The 17,085-nt window shown below is 37.6% G+C and overlaps 1 protein-coding gene across 2 annotated transcripts in view; it reads left to right on the top strand.

The window, feature by feature from the left end:
* C10H1orf112 (chromosome 10 C1orf112 homolog) overlaps positions 1-17,085 on the top strand; it is a 43,880-nt gene that overhangs the window by 8,920 nt on the left and 17,875 nt on the right. For both annotated transcript variants that reach the window (XM_027610118.1, XM_027610117.1), the window contains exons 7-13: positions 771-855; positions 3,168-3,306; positions 9,491-9,571; positions 11,039-11,103; positions 14,523-14,671; positions 14,931-15,060; positions 16,178-16,364. In XM_027610118.1, the coding sequence (XP_027465919.1) occupies positions 771-855; positions 3,168-3,306; positions 9,491-9,571; positions 11,039-11,103; positions 14,523-14,671; positions 14,931-15,060; positions 16,178-16,364 (836 nt within the window). The remainder of the gene's footprint in view (positions 1-770; positions 856-3,167; positions 3,307-9,490; positions 9,572-11,038; positions 11,104-14,522; positions 14,672-14,930; positions 15,061-16,177; positions 16,365-17,085) is intronic.

Raw genomic sequence — 17,085 nt, 5'->3', positions numbered from 1 at the left:
TGGGACAGCTTTCTCTGCTCCCCATGGTACAACTGGCTCGTTCACTCGTGTTTTTGCAGTCAGTGACCTCATCACATCTGGCTGTTGGCAGAGGCAGAAGCACTGAGCTGGCCATGTGTGGCACATCATCCAGGAGGCTATCCTGGGCTCGGTCACCTGATGGCGGCCTCAGGGTCATCATCAGGAGAGGACAAGCCCCAGTGTGCAAGCACTTTTTAAGTCTTTACTGGCCTTATAGTTATTATTATCCTGTTGACCAAAGCAAGTCATATAGCTAAGCCCCATATCAATGTGGAAGGGAACTGCCCAGGAGTGTGGACACAGAAAGGGAAGTCACTGGCCATTTTTACAAATAAAATGAAAGAGTAGAAGCCTTTCATAAATACTGTGCCAATTTGCTATAATTCTTCCTTGTTTGGTATTCTTTCCTTTGCAGCTTATTTTGTCATTTTGGATTAGAATATCTATAGAATATTTCAATTATAATAGGGTACAACTTTTATTCTACTGAACATTTTAGTTTATTTAGGTCATTTAGTTTTATTTAGGTAGGTGTAAACATCAAAAATTAATTTTCTGTTAATTTGTAAAAACCATAAATCAAAAGTATGACACTTATTTTTTAAAAATTATTTTGAAAGATTTTTTTCTAACTGCATTACCTATTTTAATAAATGTCAAAATTGATCAGTAGATAGTTTTAAATATAGGAGAAACTCACCCCATATGACATTTGAATGTCCTAAGAGTTCTGTTATCTTTTTTTGTAGTTATTCATTCATTGTTGGATATCTGCTCTGTTATTTCCGGTATGGACCATGCGTTTCATGCCAATACTTGGAAATTTATAATTAAGTAAGTTTTTTTCCTTTGCTTTTTTACTTTTTGTAATATATTTTCCATATCCAAAATCTAAATTATTCATAAGTTTTTTAGATTGCATTTAAAACATTTTGTATGGGTGTGTATAAATAATGTTTCCTCACACTGCTGCTGATTAATCCAGATATTGTACATGTAGCTCCTAAACCAAATTGGACCTCTTTACTCTGCTGCTTCTAAAATTTAAAAAAGAAGCTCTACTTTGTTACTAATACTTTTTTTTTCTTTTTCAAGATATTATTTAAAATCAGGTCAGTTAACATATAGTGTATTATTCATTTCAGGGGTAGAATTTAGTGATTCATCACTTGCATGATGCCCAGTGCTCATAACAAGTGCCCTCCTTAATGCCCATCACCCATTTAGCCCATCCCTTACCCACTTCGCCTCCAGCAACCCTCAGTTTGTTCCCTAGAGTTAGTCTCTTATGGTTTGCCTCCCACTAGTACTTTTGAAATAATGGGCCATTGGCCTTAACCACTTGCCTACTGCTACTGTTATTTAACCCATCAGGTGTTTATTTCCGGGCTTAGATAAATTAATCATTATACTTAGAGCTGAATATAATCCCTTTATTATATGCCATTGAGTTGTTCAAGTTTAATTCTATTTATAAAGTAATTTTAGCTAGAGCATTATGAAAGGTTGCCAGGGAGAGTGCCCATAGTGCTCATCAGATTCCTGGGGGTGGGAAGGGGTAGATTTGAGATGTAAAAATGGCTGAGAACCTCTACTTTATACACATGCATAAAAATCAAAGGTCAATGTAATATTTTTAGGTCTTAGGTGCTTTTCTTGCACCACCAGGAGATCATTAACTTGTCAAGAAGTAATAGTGCAGTGGTTAAAAATGTCAACCCAGAGCCATTCTGCATGTGCTTGAATCCATTTTGAAATCATTTACTCTTCCTGAACACTTGGGAAATTTGGTTATCTTCCCTCAACCTTAATTTGCTTATCCAAAAATGGGAGTAATTAAAATAGCACTTTCTAGGTGGGTTTATTTTATTTATTTTTTTAAAAAGATTTTATTTATTTGAGAGAGAGAGCACAAGCAGGGGGAAGGGGCAGAGAGAGAGGGAGAAGCAGATTCCCCGCTGAGCAGGGAGCCCAATGCAGGACTCAGTCCCAGGACCCCGGGATCATGATCTGAGCCAAAGGCAGACTCTTAACCAATTGAGCCACCCACATGCCTCTTGGTGGGTTTATAGTGAGAATTAATTGAGTTTATCGATATGAAATGCTAAGAACTCTGCATGGCATGTAGTGAGTGCCCAATGAATTACCACATCACCATCATTACCATTGAATGTGTTCTATTCTTGTCCTCTTCCAATTCATTTGCTAGTCAGTGTTCAGTCTGATCTTTTGAAAATGTCAGTTAGAGCATGTCACTCTACTGCTTAAAATCCATCCCAAGGAGCGCCTGGGTGGCTCAGCCATTAAGCGTCTGCCTTCGGCTCAGGTCATGATCCCAGGGTCCTGAGATCGAGCCCCACATTGGGCTCCCTGCTCCGCGGGAAGCCTGCTTCTCCCTCTCCCACTCCCCCTGCTTGTGCTCCCTCTCTCGCTGTGTCTCTCTCTGTCAAATAAATAAATAAAATCTTTTAAAAAAAAAAAATCCATCCCATTTTACTAAGAGTTACAACCTAATCCTCTTTGGCCTCTGCCTTCTTCACCAGCGCATTTCTGCTGCTCTCCCTGCTCTTATTTCCTCAAACTCCTATCCCAGGGTCTTCTCACTACTCTTTCCCTCTTCCCGGGATGCTCTTCTCCATACTCTACACCTTGCTGACTCCTGCTTATCTTTCAGTTCTCAGCTGAAGGGTTACATCGTCATGATAGCGTTCTTTGATATTCTTACCCTGAGAACAAGTTATTTTAGATCTCTCTACTGTAGCATCCTGGACTTTTCTAGCTTAGCATTTATTACAACTGTAATTAATTATTCTTAAAATTATTTAATGTTCTCTCTTGTACTAGACCAGAAGTTCCATGCAGACAAAGCAGAGAGTGTGACTTCTTTCACTTCTCCATCCCTAGGGCCTAGCAGAATACCTGGAACGTTAGTAAGAGTTCAATTAATATTTTATAAGGAGAAGTAAAAAATTAGCCACTTAATAAGGTAACATGACAGCTTCAGAGGTACCATCAGCACATCTTGATTATGTCATGTCTAATATATATGATGCATTGTGATTTTTACATGTTACTTCAAGTCATATTTTTATGGTCCTATGTTACTTGATGTGTTACTTGTGATTGTATTCTTTTTATTCATTTAGGCAGAGCCTTAAGCACCAGTCGGTTATAAGGAGTCAGCTGAAACACAGAGATATAATCACCAGCTTGTGTGAAGACATTCTTTTTTCCTTCCATTCTTGTTTACAGTTAGCTGAGCAGATGACACAGTCAGATGCACAGGTAAAGTATAGTCGAATAGCACATTGGACAATAGCTCTTTATGCATTTAGCAGTTACTAAATCTCATTTGAATCTGTGGATCAGTTTACCTAAAAGGGTTCTAATTTTTTGTTGTTGTTTTTTCAATCTAGGATTATTTACAGCCCATACTTTTCACCCCAAACATTGCATTAGACTCCTACCTGCTCTTATTCCCTCTAGAAACTAGCTGTTTCTGCCCACCCCCCTTTTATGTAAGGGGGCATGTTTATGAAGCATTCTCCTCAGAATCCTTTCATTCTTTTCTACCCTATGTCAAAAATCTAACTCCTTAGTCCTTTATTTGTCTAAGGTTGTCTGATATAGCCACAGTTGGCCTGTTCTTCACCAATCTGTTGCAACCTGTAGTGATGTTATATGTAACTGTGTGTATGTATCAGTGTTCTCAAATTGATGCGCACTTACTTACATTTATTTTGATTTCAAAAAGTTATAGTGTTGAATTGGCATCCCATTTATGAAACGTATTATAAAAATTTATAACAAGTTTATTGGGAATTAATAGTTCATTTCCCTATAACAATTTTATACATAGTGCCTTTTGTTCTCAGACTAGCCCTTTAAGTTTTATTTAACTCATAATGGCTCTAAATTATAGCATTAATAGTACTCAGGACCTAAGAGTTGTATGTAATAATTTCAATGGGAAATGAGTGAAATATTTCTCCCGTAAAGTAACAGTAACCTCCCTTCCCATTGTGGACTTGCTAGCAGCTACAGGCAATTCCTTTGTACCTGGGCTCTTCCCCACCCAGCAGCTGGGGGGTGGATGTGTAAGCGTTCCTCCCTTTCCTAAAGACTGGTTGCAACTCCTGGGGCAGAGCTGATCTGGAAGGACTGATCCATGGGGAGGATGGAAGTTTGAAAAGCAGTTCTGAAGTGGGTAAAAAGGAACTGAGGAGTAGCTTTAGGAAGGGGCTGACCTTTTCCTTCTTGTTTCTCTTCTTTTTCTCTTACCTCTTACATCCTTTCTCTTCCCCTTTTCTTTTCCACCACCACTTCCTTCCATTGGTCCCCTTGCCAGTCCCCTCACCCTCCTGGAAGGAGGAGGCATTTGGTTGAGTATCTTGTGTTGTGGCTGGGAGAGTAAGATTAGAAGAGGTTTGGACAGGAGACACATGGGCAAGCCCAAGCAACAGTATAGTGCAAGAGAAAGGAGAAGTCCTGAGGGTGCCTGACCAGGGTGGCTATTTGTACACAAAGTTCAGTTTATATAAACCGCTTGTATGCAGAAATCAAAGAATTTACATTATAAGCTTTCCTAACTGTCCATTATGAACTTTCCTGTTTCATGTTTTTCCCTGTGAAAATTTGGGACTGGTAAAGTGAGTAGCACTATTCACAGTCCGTTGCCTAAAATGGAGTTTTGAGATGGTCTGTTCCTTTCTGAACTCTAAATTCTGAGTCACAGCGCCCTCTGCTGTTCACTATTGATATTTATTGAGGAATGAAACCATTTTTTTTAATTTTTTTATTGTTATGTTAATCACCATATATTACATCATTAGTTTTTGGTGCAGTGTTCCATGATTCATTGTTTGTGCATAACACCCAGTGCTCCATGCAGAACGTGCCCTCCTCAATACCCATCACCAGGCTAACCCATCCCCCTACCCCCCTCCCCTCTAGAACCCTCAGTTTGTTTTTCAGAGTCCATCATCTCTCATGGTTCGTCTCCCCCTCTGACATACTCCCCTTTTCTTCCTCTCCTGTTATCTTCTTCTTTTTCTTTTTTCTTAAAATATGTTGCGTTATTTGTTTCAGAAGTACAGAACTGTGATTCAACAGTCTTGCACAATTCACAGCGCTCACCGTAGCACATACCCTCCCCAATGTCTATCACCCAGCCACCCCATCCCTCCCACCCCCAACCACTCCAGTAACACTGAGTTTCTTTCCTGAGATTAAGAATTCCTCGTATCAGTGAGGTCATGTGATACATGTCTTTCTCTGATTGACTTATTTCACTCAGCATAACACCCTCCAGTTCCATCCACGTCGTTGCAAATGGCAAGATCTCATTCCTTTTGATGGCTGCATAATATTCCATTGTGTATATATACCACATCTTCTTTATCCATAGAATGAAACCATTTTTTTAAGTCTTCCAAGCAGTTTTCAAAAACATGAAAATACTCCCCTTCATTCTTCCCCTCCTGCTATCTTCTTTTTTTTTTTTCTTAACATATATTGCATTATTTGTTTCAGAAGTACAGAGTAAGTCGGAGGGGGAGATGAACGATGAGAGACGATGGACTCTGAAAAACAAACAGGGTTCTAGAGGGGAGGGGGTGGGGGGATGGTTTAGCCTGGTGATGGGTATTAAAGAGGGCACATTCTGTGTGGAGCACTGGGTGTTATGCACAAACAATGAATCATGGAACACTACATCAAAAACTAATGATGTAATGTATGGTGATTAACATAACAATAAAAAATTATTTAAAAAAACCACATCAAAATAAAACCACCAGATTTAATAGCTAATATGCTAAGTATGAAAGCATACAGATGTATCAGTCCCTGTATTAGGTTCCTAGGGCTGCCATAAGAAATTACCACAAACTGAGTGCCTTAAAACAGAATTTATTCTCCCACAGTTTAGAGGAGAGAAATCCGCAATGTCTCAGGAGGACCATGTTCTTTTAAAGTTGTAGGGTAGAGTCTCCTCCATGCCATTCTGTTAGTTTCTGGTGTCCCTGGCATCCCTTGGCTTACAGCTGGAGAACTCCATTCTCTGCCTCCATCATCATGTGCTGTTCTCTCCCTGCATCTTCCCATCATCTTATAAGGACACCAGTTGTACTGAAATGAGGGTATACCTACTCCAGTCTAGCTGCTACCTAAATAATTATATCTGTGATGACCCTATTTCCAAATAAAGTCACATTCTGAGGTACTGGGGATTAAGACTGTAACATATCTTTTTGAGAGATACATTTCAACCTATGAGATTGACATGTATTCTCTATTAAGTTTTGAAACTGGTTTCAAAAAGAGAATATTGTATTAGGTTTTTTAACATACAGTTTTTTAACCACCAATGATTTAGTTTTTCTATAAAGATAGGGAAATTTGGGGTGCCTGGGTGGCTCAGTCGGTTAAATGTCTGCCTTCGGCTCAGGTCATGATCCCAGAGTCCTGGGATCGAACCCCACATCGGGCTCCCTGCTCAGCGGGAAGCCTGCTTCTCCCTCCTACTACTCCTGCTTGTATTCCTTCTTTTGCTGTCTCTCTCTCTCTGTCCGATAAATAAATAAAATCTTAAAAAAAAAGGGAAATTTATTTGTAAGGCAATTAATATAAATTTAATTTCCACTGTAATTGCTACCTTTGTTCATATGATGCTTGTAGAAATTGCTATTTAGAAAATAAACATATTTTTCTACATAAATATATAGCTTATTATAAATATAAATATATAAATATAAATTTTTTTAAAAGATTTATTTGAGAGAGAGCACGTGCATTGAGAGGGAGAGGGAGAAGCAGGCTCCCTGCTTAGCAGAGAGCCGGATGTGGGGCTCAATCCCAGTACCCCCAGATCATGACCCAAACCAAAGGCAGACGCTTAACTGACTGAACCACCCAGGTGCCCCTACATACTTTCTCTTTTAAATTATTCAGTATATCAAGATGGGATTATAAATTATACACTTGATTTTTGAAAATGTCAAAATAAAAGCTCAGGATTTAATCAGTATGCTTAGTAATGAAGTAAAACTAGATCCTTCAACCAAACCTTGTGCAATTTTCCCTTGAATGAACCATTATGAATGAGCCATTCACTTAATAAGCATTTCCAGAGTTCTTATTCTGTGTAAGTCAGATTTTCTGACCTCAACCATTTACAGTCTAGGCTGGGAGAAAAATAAACAGGTAGTTAGGGAATGGTGTGATCTTTGGAGAACTGGATATTGGCTAATGGGAGTAAAGGTAGGAACCCATTCATGAAGTCAGGGAAGATTTCTTGTGATATGACATCTAAGCCTAAGATTTCTTATTGAGTATATTATATGGTCAGTGTAGATTCATCTTAAACTCTGTACTTTTAAGCTTCTATAGCACTCTATAAGAAAATTCATGTTTATTATTATCAGAGAAGGTGAATTTTCATCTAACCTATTTCTGGTGAGGAAATTAACTATTTCCAAATATTGTTAATAAAGGTCAAAATGAAGGGTCATATTTAATTAATGGATCATCCAGTTCTGTTTTGATTGGTTTATTTAAGATTTTGCTATATTGGAAAGAAATCATAGTTAACATTAAAGCTAAGATATGTTATTTCATATGAAATTATTCTCCTAATTAAAGACAGTAAGGTATTTATTTGACTTAATTTTATGGTACTAATTTAAGCTTTTTGGATTATAGTGTGTATTAACATATTGGAGTGACGAAACAACCCATATTTATTGAGTTTAGGTGCCTAAGTGTCGGATACTTTAAACCTCACAATAAACTGTAGTATAAGCCACACATTGCAATCTTACAGAGAGGTTTAATAACTTTCCCAAGGTACGTAGTAGTTGTAGTAGGGCCGGGATTTCAATCCAGGTAGGATGACTCCAATCTCTACCTCCTCTGCATACACACAGCCACTGTTTTATCAGTTTACAAATGTAATACATACTCACAAAACCCTCACACATTACAGAAATATTTAACATGGAAAGTGAAATCCTACTTTTATTTTCTAGAGAGAGCCACGGGTAAAGTTTTGACTTATTTTTGTGGGGTTAGGAAGCAAATATTAACACAACACACACTTTTACTTATTTATTTTTTTAAATTTTTAATAGTTCTGTTGTGATTACAGTTTATGAAAATACCTTGAATTTGTTGACAGATATTTTGTTCATTTCAGTTTTCACTATATAAAAATAGTTTATCCAAATAGTTGCATTGCATTTCTGTGCTAGCTAGTATTTCTATAGTGTATATTTCCAGAAGTGGAACTGCTCCTGGATCAAGGGGATTCAACACTTTAGTTTTTAATAATAATGCAAGATGACGTGGATGGAACTGGAGGGTGTTATGCTGAGTGAAATAAGTCAATCAGAGAAAGACATGTATCATATGACCTCACTGATATATGAGGAATTCTTAATCTCAGGAAACAAACTGAGGGTTGCTGGAGTGGTGGGGGGTGGGAGGGATGGAGTGGCTGAGTGATAGACATTGGGGATGGTATGTGCTATGGTGAGCGCTGTGAATTGTGCAAGACTGTTGAATCACAGATCTGTACCTCTGAAACAAATAATGCAATATATGTTAAAAAAAAAAGCAGGAGGGGAAGAATGAAGGGGTGCAAATCGGAGACAGAGACAAACCATGAGAGACGATGGACTCTGAAAAACAAACTGAGGTTTCTAGAGGGGAGGGGGGTGGGGGGATGGGTTAGCCTGGTGATGGGTATTAAAGAGGGCACGTTCTGCGTGGAGCACTGGGTGTTATGCACAAACAATGAATCATGGAACACTACATCAAAAACTAATGATGTATGGTGATTAACATAACAATAAAAAATTTAAAGAAAAAATAATGCAAGGAGTATATTATCTTCAGCTCCCAGGAATGGTAAAACCAAGTGCCTGTTACCCCACTTCTTCAGCTACTTTGGGATATTACCAGTTTTCATATTTGCTAATCAAAAAGCCGTCCCCCCCTTTTCCCTCAAAAGATAAGTAATTAGGTTGTAATTTGAATTTTTTCAATATTAGTTTATTGACAATTTGTATTTTCTGTGAACTGCCTTCTCATACTACCTTTTCCCTGTTTTCTTTCATATCTCATTCTTGTATTGATTTGAGATTTTTTCTTTTGACCGTCTGTTGGTCTCCATATTGCAAAGAGCAATAAGGTATTTAAATTTCTCTAACTTTCAGATCAACCAGGAATGATCACCTACCTCTTTTGCTTTATAACTTAAAATTTCTTTTCAATAGAGTTTAATTTTTTGAAACATCTCTGTCATTTAGTGTTTGTGTTGCTTGTAACAACAATTCAGAGAAGAATTATGTTTGCTTGGAAAATGTTTTTACTCTTTATTAAGAGATCTTTTTAGAAAATATTGTCTCATTTACAAGTTTAGCAGATTTCATATTCTTATTTATTATGCTTTCTTCCTTTTTTGGAACAGGATAATGCTGACTATAGATTATTTCAGAAAACACTCAAATTGTGTCGTTTCTTTGCCAACTCTCTTTTGCACTATATCAAGGTAAGGCTTATTTTTTATAATGTGTAAATGTGAGATCCACAATAAGTTATAAATTGTCCTGCTTTTGTCATTACTGCCAAAAACAATCTTTTGAAGTTATTTTGTGAAGAATATATTTTATAGGCTTCTTTTTAAATATTAAATGTTGAGCATTTAAATATTTAAGTTGCTATCATCATGTTATTATTTTTATGAAATTCTCTGGAAAAATTATTTCTTTAGGTATAAATAATTTTATTTTATAAATATAAATAAATATAAATAAAATTACTTCTATATAAGCACAAGTCAATTTTCAGATGGTAATTCAGTTTGACTTTGAATACTGTTTATAAATTACTTCTACCATATCTTTAAATTTTTTAATTATTATAGTTGAAATGTTCAAAGGTTTCAGATTGTATACTAATTTTAAGAAGACTTGCATATTGGGGAGTCATCAGGATAGCAGTGATAATTGAAGATATATGAATAGAGTAGATAAGTTGTCAAGGCAGATTATTTGGAGAGAAAAGCAGAGAATGCTTGTAACAGCCAAAGAAATATCATTAGTAATACATATTGGTGACTAAAAAAAAAAAACTCTGTCCCTGTTGAATTTATCTTTAACCTTTCTTCCTCCTTTTGGAGGAAAAGATAAGGATCTCCAATGACTTTATTATAGTCAAAATTACGTGGCAGGCACACTGACTGCTGACACATTGCCAGCCTATTCGGGGTGCTCCCGAATGGGTCCTGCTGGGCAGCCGCCACTTACATAGTTGGCTGCTCTGACCCTAGCTTCCTGCGCTTGCAGGACCTGTAAGTCAGTGGCAGAGGCCCGTTGGTGGGAGGGTCCTGGCACCAATGGCACTTGATGGGGAGTTACCATACCCATACCCATTTGTTTGGTGTGTAGGAGGCAAAATTACGCCTAATTATGCCATTTTAAATCAGTCCTTTTCTATCAGAGGAATCTTGGATTTTTAAAAGTTAATCATCAGCTTTTTTCTATATCCTATAATACAATAAGAACTGTTTATTTTACTTCCTAAGAGATAGCCTAGCCATAATGGAGGAGTCACAGCTGTACTTGAATCCTAGCCTTACCGGTTTTTTGCTATGTGACTTGATCAAGTTACTTGATTCTTTAGCTTTCTATTCTGTGAAATGGGGATAATAATATGTCATAAGATTTTTGAGAGGGCTAAAATGAAATAAAGTGATATACCTAAGGTTATTTGCTACATGTCTACTGAGCACTTAGTAGGTACTCAGTACGTGATAGCTGTTGATTGTGGTTGTGGTGATAGTTTTAGCGGCAAATTAGGTGCTTAGCCTTATCCTCCTTTTTATTCTCATGCAAAAACCTTTTTTTTTTTTCGTGGTATATCCAGGATTTTATTTTCTTTTGCATGCTTTTGTGAGAGAATATGGGTTAGAAAAGCATAGTGCATACAAAGAATGAATAGAGTTGTTTTATTTTAGGAATTTCTTCCTTTACTCTCTGATTCTTGCTCTACATTGCACCAGCTTTACCTTCAGATACACAGGTAAGAAGAATGCCATTATTATTAAAATGTAACAGTGCCATTTGAACCATGCAAAGGTTAAGTTTATGCCATTTAAAATAAAACATGAGAGTAATTTTTTTACTGTCTTAGTAAATTTTTATCTGCTTAAAATAATTGGAGATGGAAGCTTTTAAAGAGTAGGTTCCGTATGAGTTTTACTTATCTTTGTATTCTTAACTAGTACCTTATACCTGAGTGATGAATAATTGGTATGGTGATAAATACCAAAGGCCAAAAAAAAAAAAAGAGGTTATATATACATAGATATATTTTTTTTATCTTTGTAACTTTTTATTTTACTTATATGAGATTTAAGTCGAGTAGTAGTTAACTCCATCTCAGAAAAAAACGAATTACAGAAAAGTGTCCTAATTTAGATAGGGGCTAATGATATGTGAAATTGACAGTTAACCTCCAAGGAGCCCTCAATTGACACTAAAATACTCTGTCTTCTCATTTGTCCAGCAGTCCTCTCTAGTCTCCTAGACAACTTTTTCCATACCTCTCCCTCCTTCAACTTCCCACATCTCTAACACCTGCTCCCCGTGCCCCATTGTCAGTTCATGTCCTCACTGTGTATGTCACTGAGAAAAATGGAAGCATGACATCTGCCACACGTTGACTGTTCTACCTGTGTCTTGGTCCGTGTGTTCCCTGTTCCCGTGAATGAGCTCCCTGGGCGCCTGCCTGAGGCCGGCCTCTGTGGGTGCATTGGTTCATCTGCCCTCAGGTGCTTAGGGACCTTGCTCTAGCAGTCATTCCCTTTCCCTGTTTCATCACCAATCTTCCCTCCCTACGGGGGTCTTTCTCGTTAGTATAGCGGCATGCTATTACCTTTCCCATCGTAAGAATGTAAAACAACACCTCTCAGTTCCATATCCTCCTCCAAATGCCTTCCCATTCCTCTGCCTCTGTTTACAACAAAACTCCTAGGAGTCGTCTGGCTTACCACTGGCCGTACTTTTTTTTCTTGAAACCATTCTAATCAGGCTTTCCATTCCACCACTTCACCAAAACAGCTCTTGTCAAGGTCATCAGTGACATCCACATTGCTGTATCCAGTGGTTGGTTTTCAGCCTCATCTTATGTAACCTGTCTGCCAGCATTTGACCCTTCCTCTTGAACTCTTTCTTCCATTGGCTTCTAGGATACCTCTCCCTTTTATTCTCTTCTAACCTCACTGGCTGCTTCTCCTTAGCAGGTTCCTTGTCTCCCCAGCTGAAGTTGGGTGTGCCTCAGTGGCTAGTCCGCAGGCCTCATTGATCTCTCTTTCTGGTCATTTTGTCTCACGATGTTAAATTCGTCTCCCCCTTTAATGTCTAATTCTGCCAGTCAGGGTGTCTGCACTGATATTCACCCAGACCGAACTCTTGATTCCCACCCATCCCATCGCCACCCCCCCACCACAAAATCTGCTTCCCTAGTAGCATCCTCATTTCAGTTTAAATGGTAACTCCAGGCACATGGGTGGCTCAGTTGGTTAAGCATCTGACTCTTGGTTTCGGCTTAGGTCATGATCTCAGGATTGTGAGATCGAGCCACACATTGGGCTCTGTGTTCAGTGAGGAGTCTCCTTGAGAACCTCTCTCCCTCTCCCTCTTCCCCTTTCCCCCCAAATAAATAAATGGCAGCTCCATTCTTCAGATTGATCAGGCTAAAAACCTTACCATCATCTCTGATGTATTTTCCTTGTTCTTGTATCCACATGCCATCCATTAGCAAATCATAAGTATCACCTCCAGTATAAATAGACATATTCAGTGTGTGTTTGGTGTGTAGGCATACCCAACACAGCCAGTTCTCATCACCAGAACTGCTCACATCTGATGCTGTCCACTACTGTGTTCTTGCCTAGGTTTCCACAGAGAGCATCCTACCCACTGTCTGCCTCCTCCCTTGCCTTTCTCTAGTCTATTGGCCATACGATAGTCAAAGTGAGTGATAAGACATCAATGAGATCATGGAACTTCTCTGTACAAACCCACAAATGATTCAGTATTCAAACGGAATTCAGTAGAATTTCTTGTCCACCTTAACCTTGTTTTATTTTTTTCTCCATGGCACTTACTAACATCTGTTATATTACGGTCTTACTTGCTTACTTATTTGCTAACTGCCCCCCTTCATTAGCATGTGAACTTTATAAAGGCAGTGACCTTGTACATTCTGTTTACTACTTTATTACCTGCTTCTGGAACAGCGCATGGCACGTAGACACAGGCATTTAATAAACACTTGTCACCTAAATTAAAAGTACACCATTTGATTGAAAAACTAATACTTGCTTTGATGCTTAGTAGCTGTAGTTCAAGTCTGTGGAGTCTCATTACCTGTATTTTATTTATATAAATCTTTTACCTTACTTATAACTTAATCCTTACAGCAACTCTGAATCAACATCACAAATGAAGACTCAAGGAGGTCAAAGGAATGAACCACTGTCACGCAACTAATAACTGACAGACTGTTGCTTTTTCCATCACACTACAAAGGCCTCAAGTGTTTCTCTTAAGTGCATCCCTTTAAATGCTATTATTCCTTGCTAGACAGGCTTTGCTCAGGTATCCTCAGGTTAAATAACAAATTAAATATTCTCAATTAAAATAACATGGCAAAAAGTACCAAATACACACATCTTACTTACTTCACATAGGTTTGACTAAAGTTTCGTTTCAACTCTATGAGACATCTTCCACGAAAAAGTCTTTGCATCTTCCTTCAGGACTAGTATACAGTTTAATTCTTGCAAAGCCCTTGTTTCTGAGCATTAATTCATAGTAAATTCAGCATTCTGCTTTATTTTAAAACAACTTCTGATAGAAGCGACTGAGCCAGAATTTATCAGAAATATCTTTCTATATATAATGTTTTTACTGGTTTTTTAGATATTCATATTTTCATGGTCTTTTTCTTTTTTTAAGATTTATTCATTTTTATTTTAGAGAGAGAGAAAGCAGGTGGAGGGGCAGAGGGAGAGAGAGAAAATCTCCAGCAGACTCTCTGCTGAGTATGGAGCCCAACATGGGATTTGATCCCAGGACCCTGAGATCATGACCTGAGCCGAAATCAAGAGTCGGACACTTAACCGACTGAGCCACCCAGGCGGCGCCCCTTCATGGTCTTTTTTTAAGTACACTACTGTCAAAATGGTATTAAAATACATCAAAACAATATCAAAGATTTCTCTAAGATTATAAACTTTTAATTTTGTGGAATTATAGTCATGTTATTTAGTTTGGAGGTCTTCATATAATGTGGTCTCAATTTAGTACTTTGAATTTTGTTTTATAAAATACATGCTATGTATTTTTTACATATTTTCACTTTTGGAAGAACATCAGTCTACCTAAAATTAGAAGATACCTGTTAATGGATGAATTTTTTCCCTCCCTTTCCAGCAAGTTTCCTCCAAGTCTGTATGCTGCCAGGATCTCTAAAGCACAACAGGAGGAAATAGCGGGCACTTTCCTAGTTACACTGGATCCACTCATCAGTCAGCTTCTCACATTCCAACCTTTCATGCAAGTGGTTTTGGATGGTAAATTAGGTAAGCTTCAAAACAGATTTAATTTTAAATCATCTAATAATTATGACTTGCTAAGACAGGGTTATTTCCCTTACTTATCCTTTTTAAAGATTTTATTTAAAATTCCTTCTACTTTTCTTTAAATGAAAAATACATTCCAAGAAAACAGTTATGCCTCTGACTTCTTTACATATCACAATCAGATTTCTGTTGAAAATATGGAGAGTATATTTTTACCAAGTTGTTGTAACGTAATGAATATGTTTTTGTTACCTGTAAGAGCTGCCATGTGAACTACAGTTCCCACAGTGTCTTCTGCTGATTGTCATCATGGATAAGCTGCCGTCTCAGCCTGAGGATGTGCAGGCCCTGTGGTGCACAGAGAGCCGGCTCTCGGAAGCTACAACCAGGTAGCACACGTGGTGGTGTTTCCATCCAGTCGTCTTATAGATGGTTTAGGATGCCCTGTCATTTGGAATGATCTTGAAATTTAAGTTTTTGGTTATATCAGATATTCTAGTTAATTCCTGTGTAGACCTCATATTTATTGTTACTTTATAAATATAGATAAAAATTATATAAATCTGTAACAGATGCTAAAAATATTTTAATTTTGTTCAGTGTTTTAGAAGCTTTTGCCTAAGACTTTGTGTTACAAATGTTGAGTATAATAGGGTAGATGTATTTACTAACATTTCAAGATAAGCTCTGATAAATAGAATGCTGGATTCTGTAAGTTTTCTCCTGGGAAATTTCACTCGTATTCATTTTCCTCACCACTACCAGTCTGCAGCATCTTACTGCATGCGTGATTGCTGGGCTGTAGCATTCACCCTTTACTTGAGCGCCTTCTGTGTGCGATAGGAGGTCATCTCCTGGAGCCCAGCCGTGAGCTCCGGCCCCACCCTGCTCAGACATGCAAGCCCAATGCCAGCCGGCCCAGCTCTGCACTCCAAGTCCGTCCCTCTGCCACTGCTGTCCAGTGTTGCTCCTCGTCCTGTCACTTGTGTGCTCGTTTTCTGCACACACGCCTCACTTTGGTCAGACTGGCTGTTCACACCTGCCTTCTTCTCATGCTTTGTCATCTTTGCCTGTTTATATTTTGCCGATTTCTAATTCGTTATTTAAATTCTCTATGAAGATTTCTTAAACGATTTTAATCTTAAAGTGACCCCTCTCTATCTGACTTACACCTATTTTCTATTTTCTGTATAATACCTAATATATATTTAAATTTCAGGTTCCTTTGTGAATTTTGTCTTTGTGTAGTTCAGTACTATGATAAACACTTGGTAAATGATAAAAAAAAAAGGTACAGGAAAATTCTCCTTGAAGAATTTCTCTTAACAGTGACTATATTTTATTTTTATGGTTACATATTCACACATATTGGAAACTGTCGTTGATATATACCTCTTGAGACATTTTGCTTTGGGAAAATAACCCTCCATATGCCATATTATTATTATACCTTCTAAATGTTAAGTGTGAACAATGTTGGGTTCAGTGTTCTCCATTTCCCTGCAGGGTATCTCTATTCAAAGCCGTTTTCTGCAGTTTTGAGCAGTGTGCTGGTGAACTCTCTCTGCCTATTCATTTACAAGGAGTAAAGAGTAAAGGGCAAGTGGAAGTTGCTGTCACCTTGTATCAGCATATTTGTGTTCATCTGTGTACTTTTATCGCTTCCTTTCATCCCTCATTGTTCCCTGAACTGGTAAGTTTGTTACCTGCTTGGCTAAACTGAGGTTACCCTTATGCTTTTTTTCATTGAAAAAAAAAATTTTTTTTTAAAGATTTTATTTATTTATTTGACAAGAGAGACAGAGTGAGAGAGGGAACACAAGCAGGGGGAGTGGGAGACAGAGAAGCAGGCTTCCCGCTGAGTGGGGAGCCTGATGTGGGGCTTGATCCAAATTTTGATTTATATACAGAAGAAAGAATAGTTAATGTGTATTCTTTTTGAATGTCATTCTCTCAGTTTGCACATTTTACCTTTTAATTCAGTTATATCTTAAGAAATGGTAATCCTAGAGTCTCAGGACTCAGATGTAATGGCTAGCTAAAACATTTGAGAAAGCATTTTGGGTGGCAAGATATGGAAAGATAGAGTGAAAAGAGGAAAAGTGTTAGGATTTTACCTGATTCAATTTCATAAAAAGGAAAAGTAAACAGCAGATTGTAGCACCAAATCTCCTATAGATCTTAAGCATAATGTTGATTTTTTTAAATGGAATTAAAGTAGAAAAGATGTTGAGAAAATTGTAGGGAAAAAATTCTTAGAATTTACATAAGGATCAGTGTCCTTTAAGATATTTTACAGTGGTTAAGATCTAGCACTAGAATTTTTGTGGATCCTAATGATTGAGCTACCACATTTAAAATCACTTGAATCTCCATAGCCCAGCACAATGCTTAATATATAGTAGGTGCTCAGT

This window comes from Zalophus californianus, chromosome 10 (genome assembly GCF_009762305.2).
Source record: "Zalophus californianus isolate mZalCal1 chromosome 10, mZalCal1.pri.v2, whole genome shotgun sequence".
Lineage (NCBI taxonomy): Eukaryota > Metazoa > Chordata > Mammalia > Carnivora > Otariidae > Zalophus > Zalophus californianus.
The sequence above is the reverse complement of the archived record's forward strand: the minus strand, read 5'-3'. Positions and strand labels throughout refer to the sequence as shown.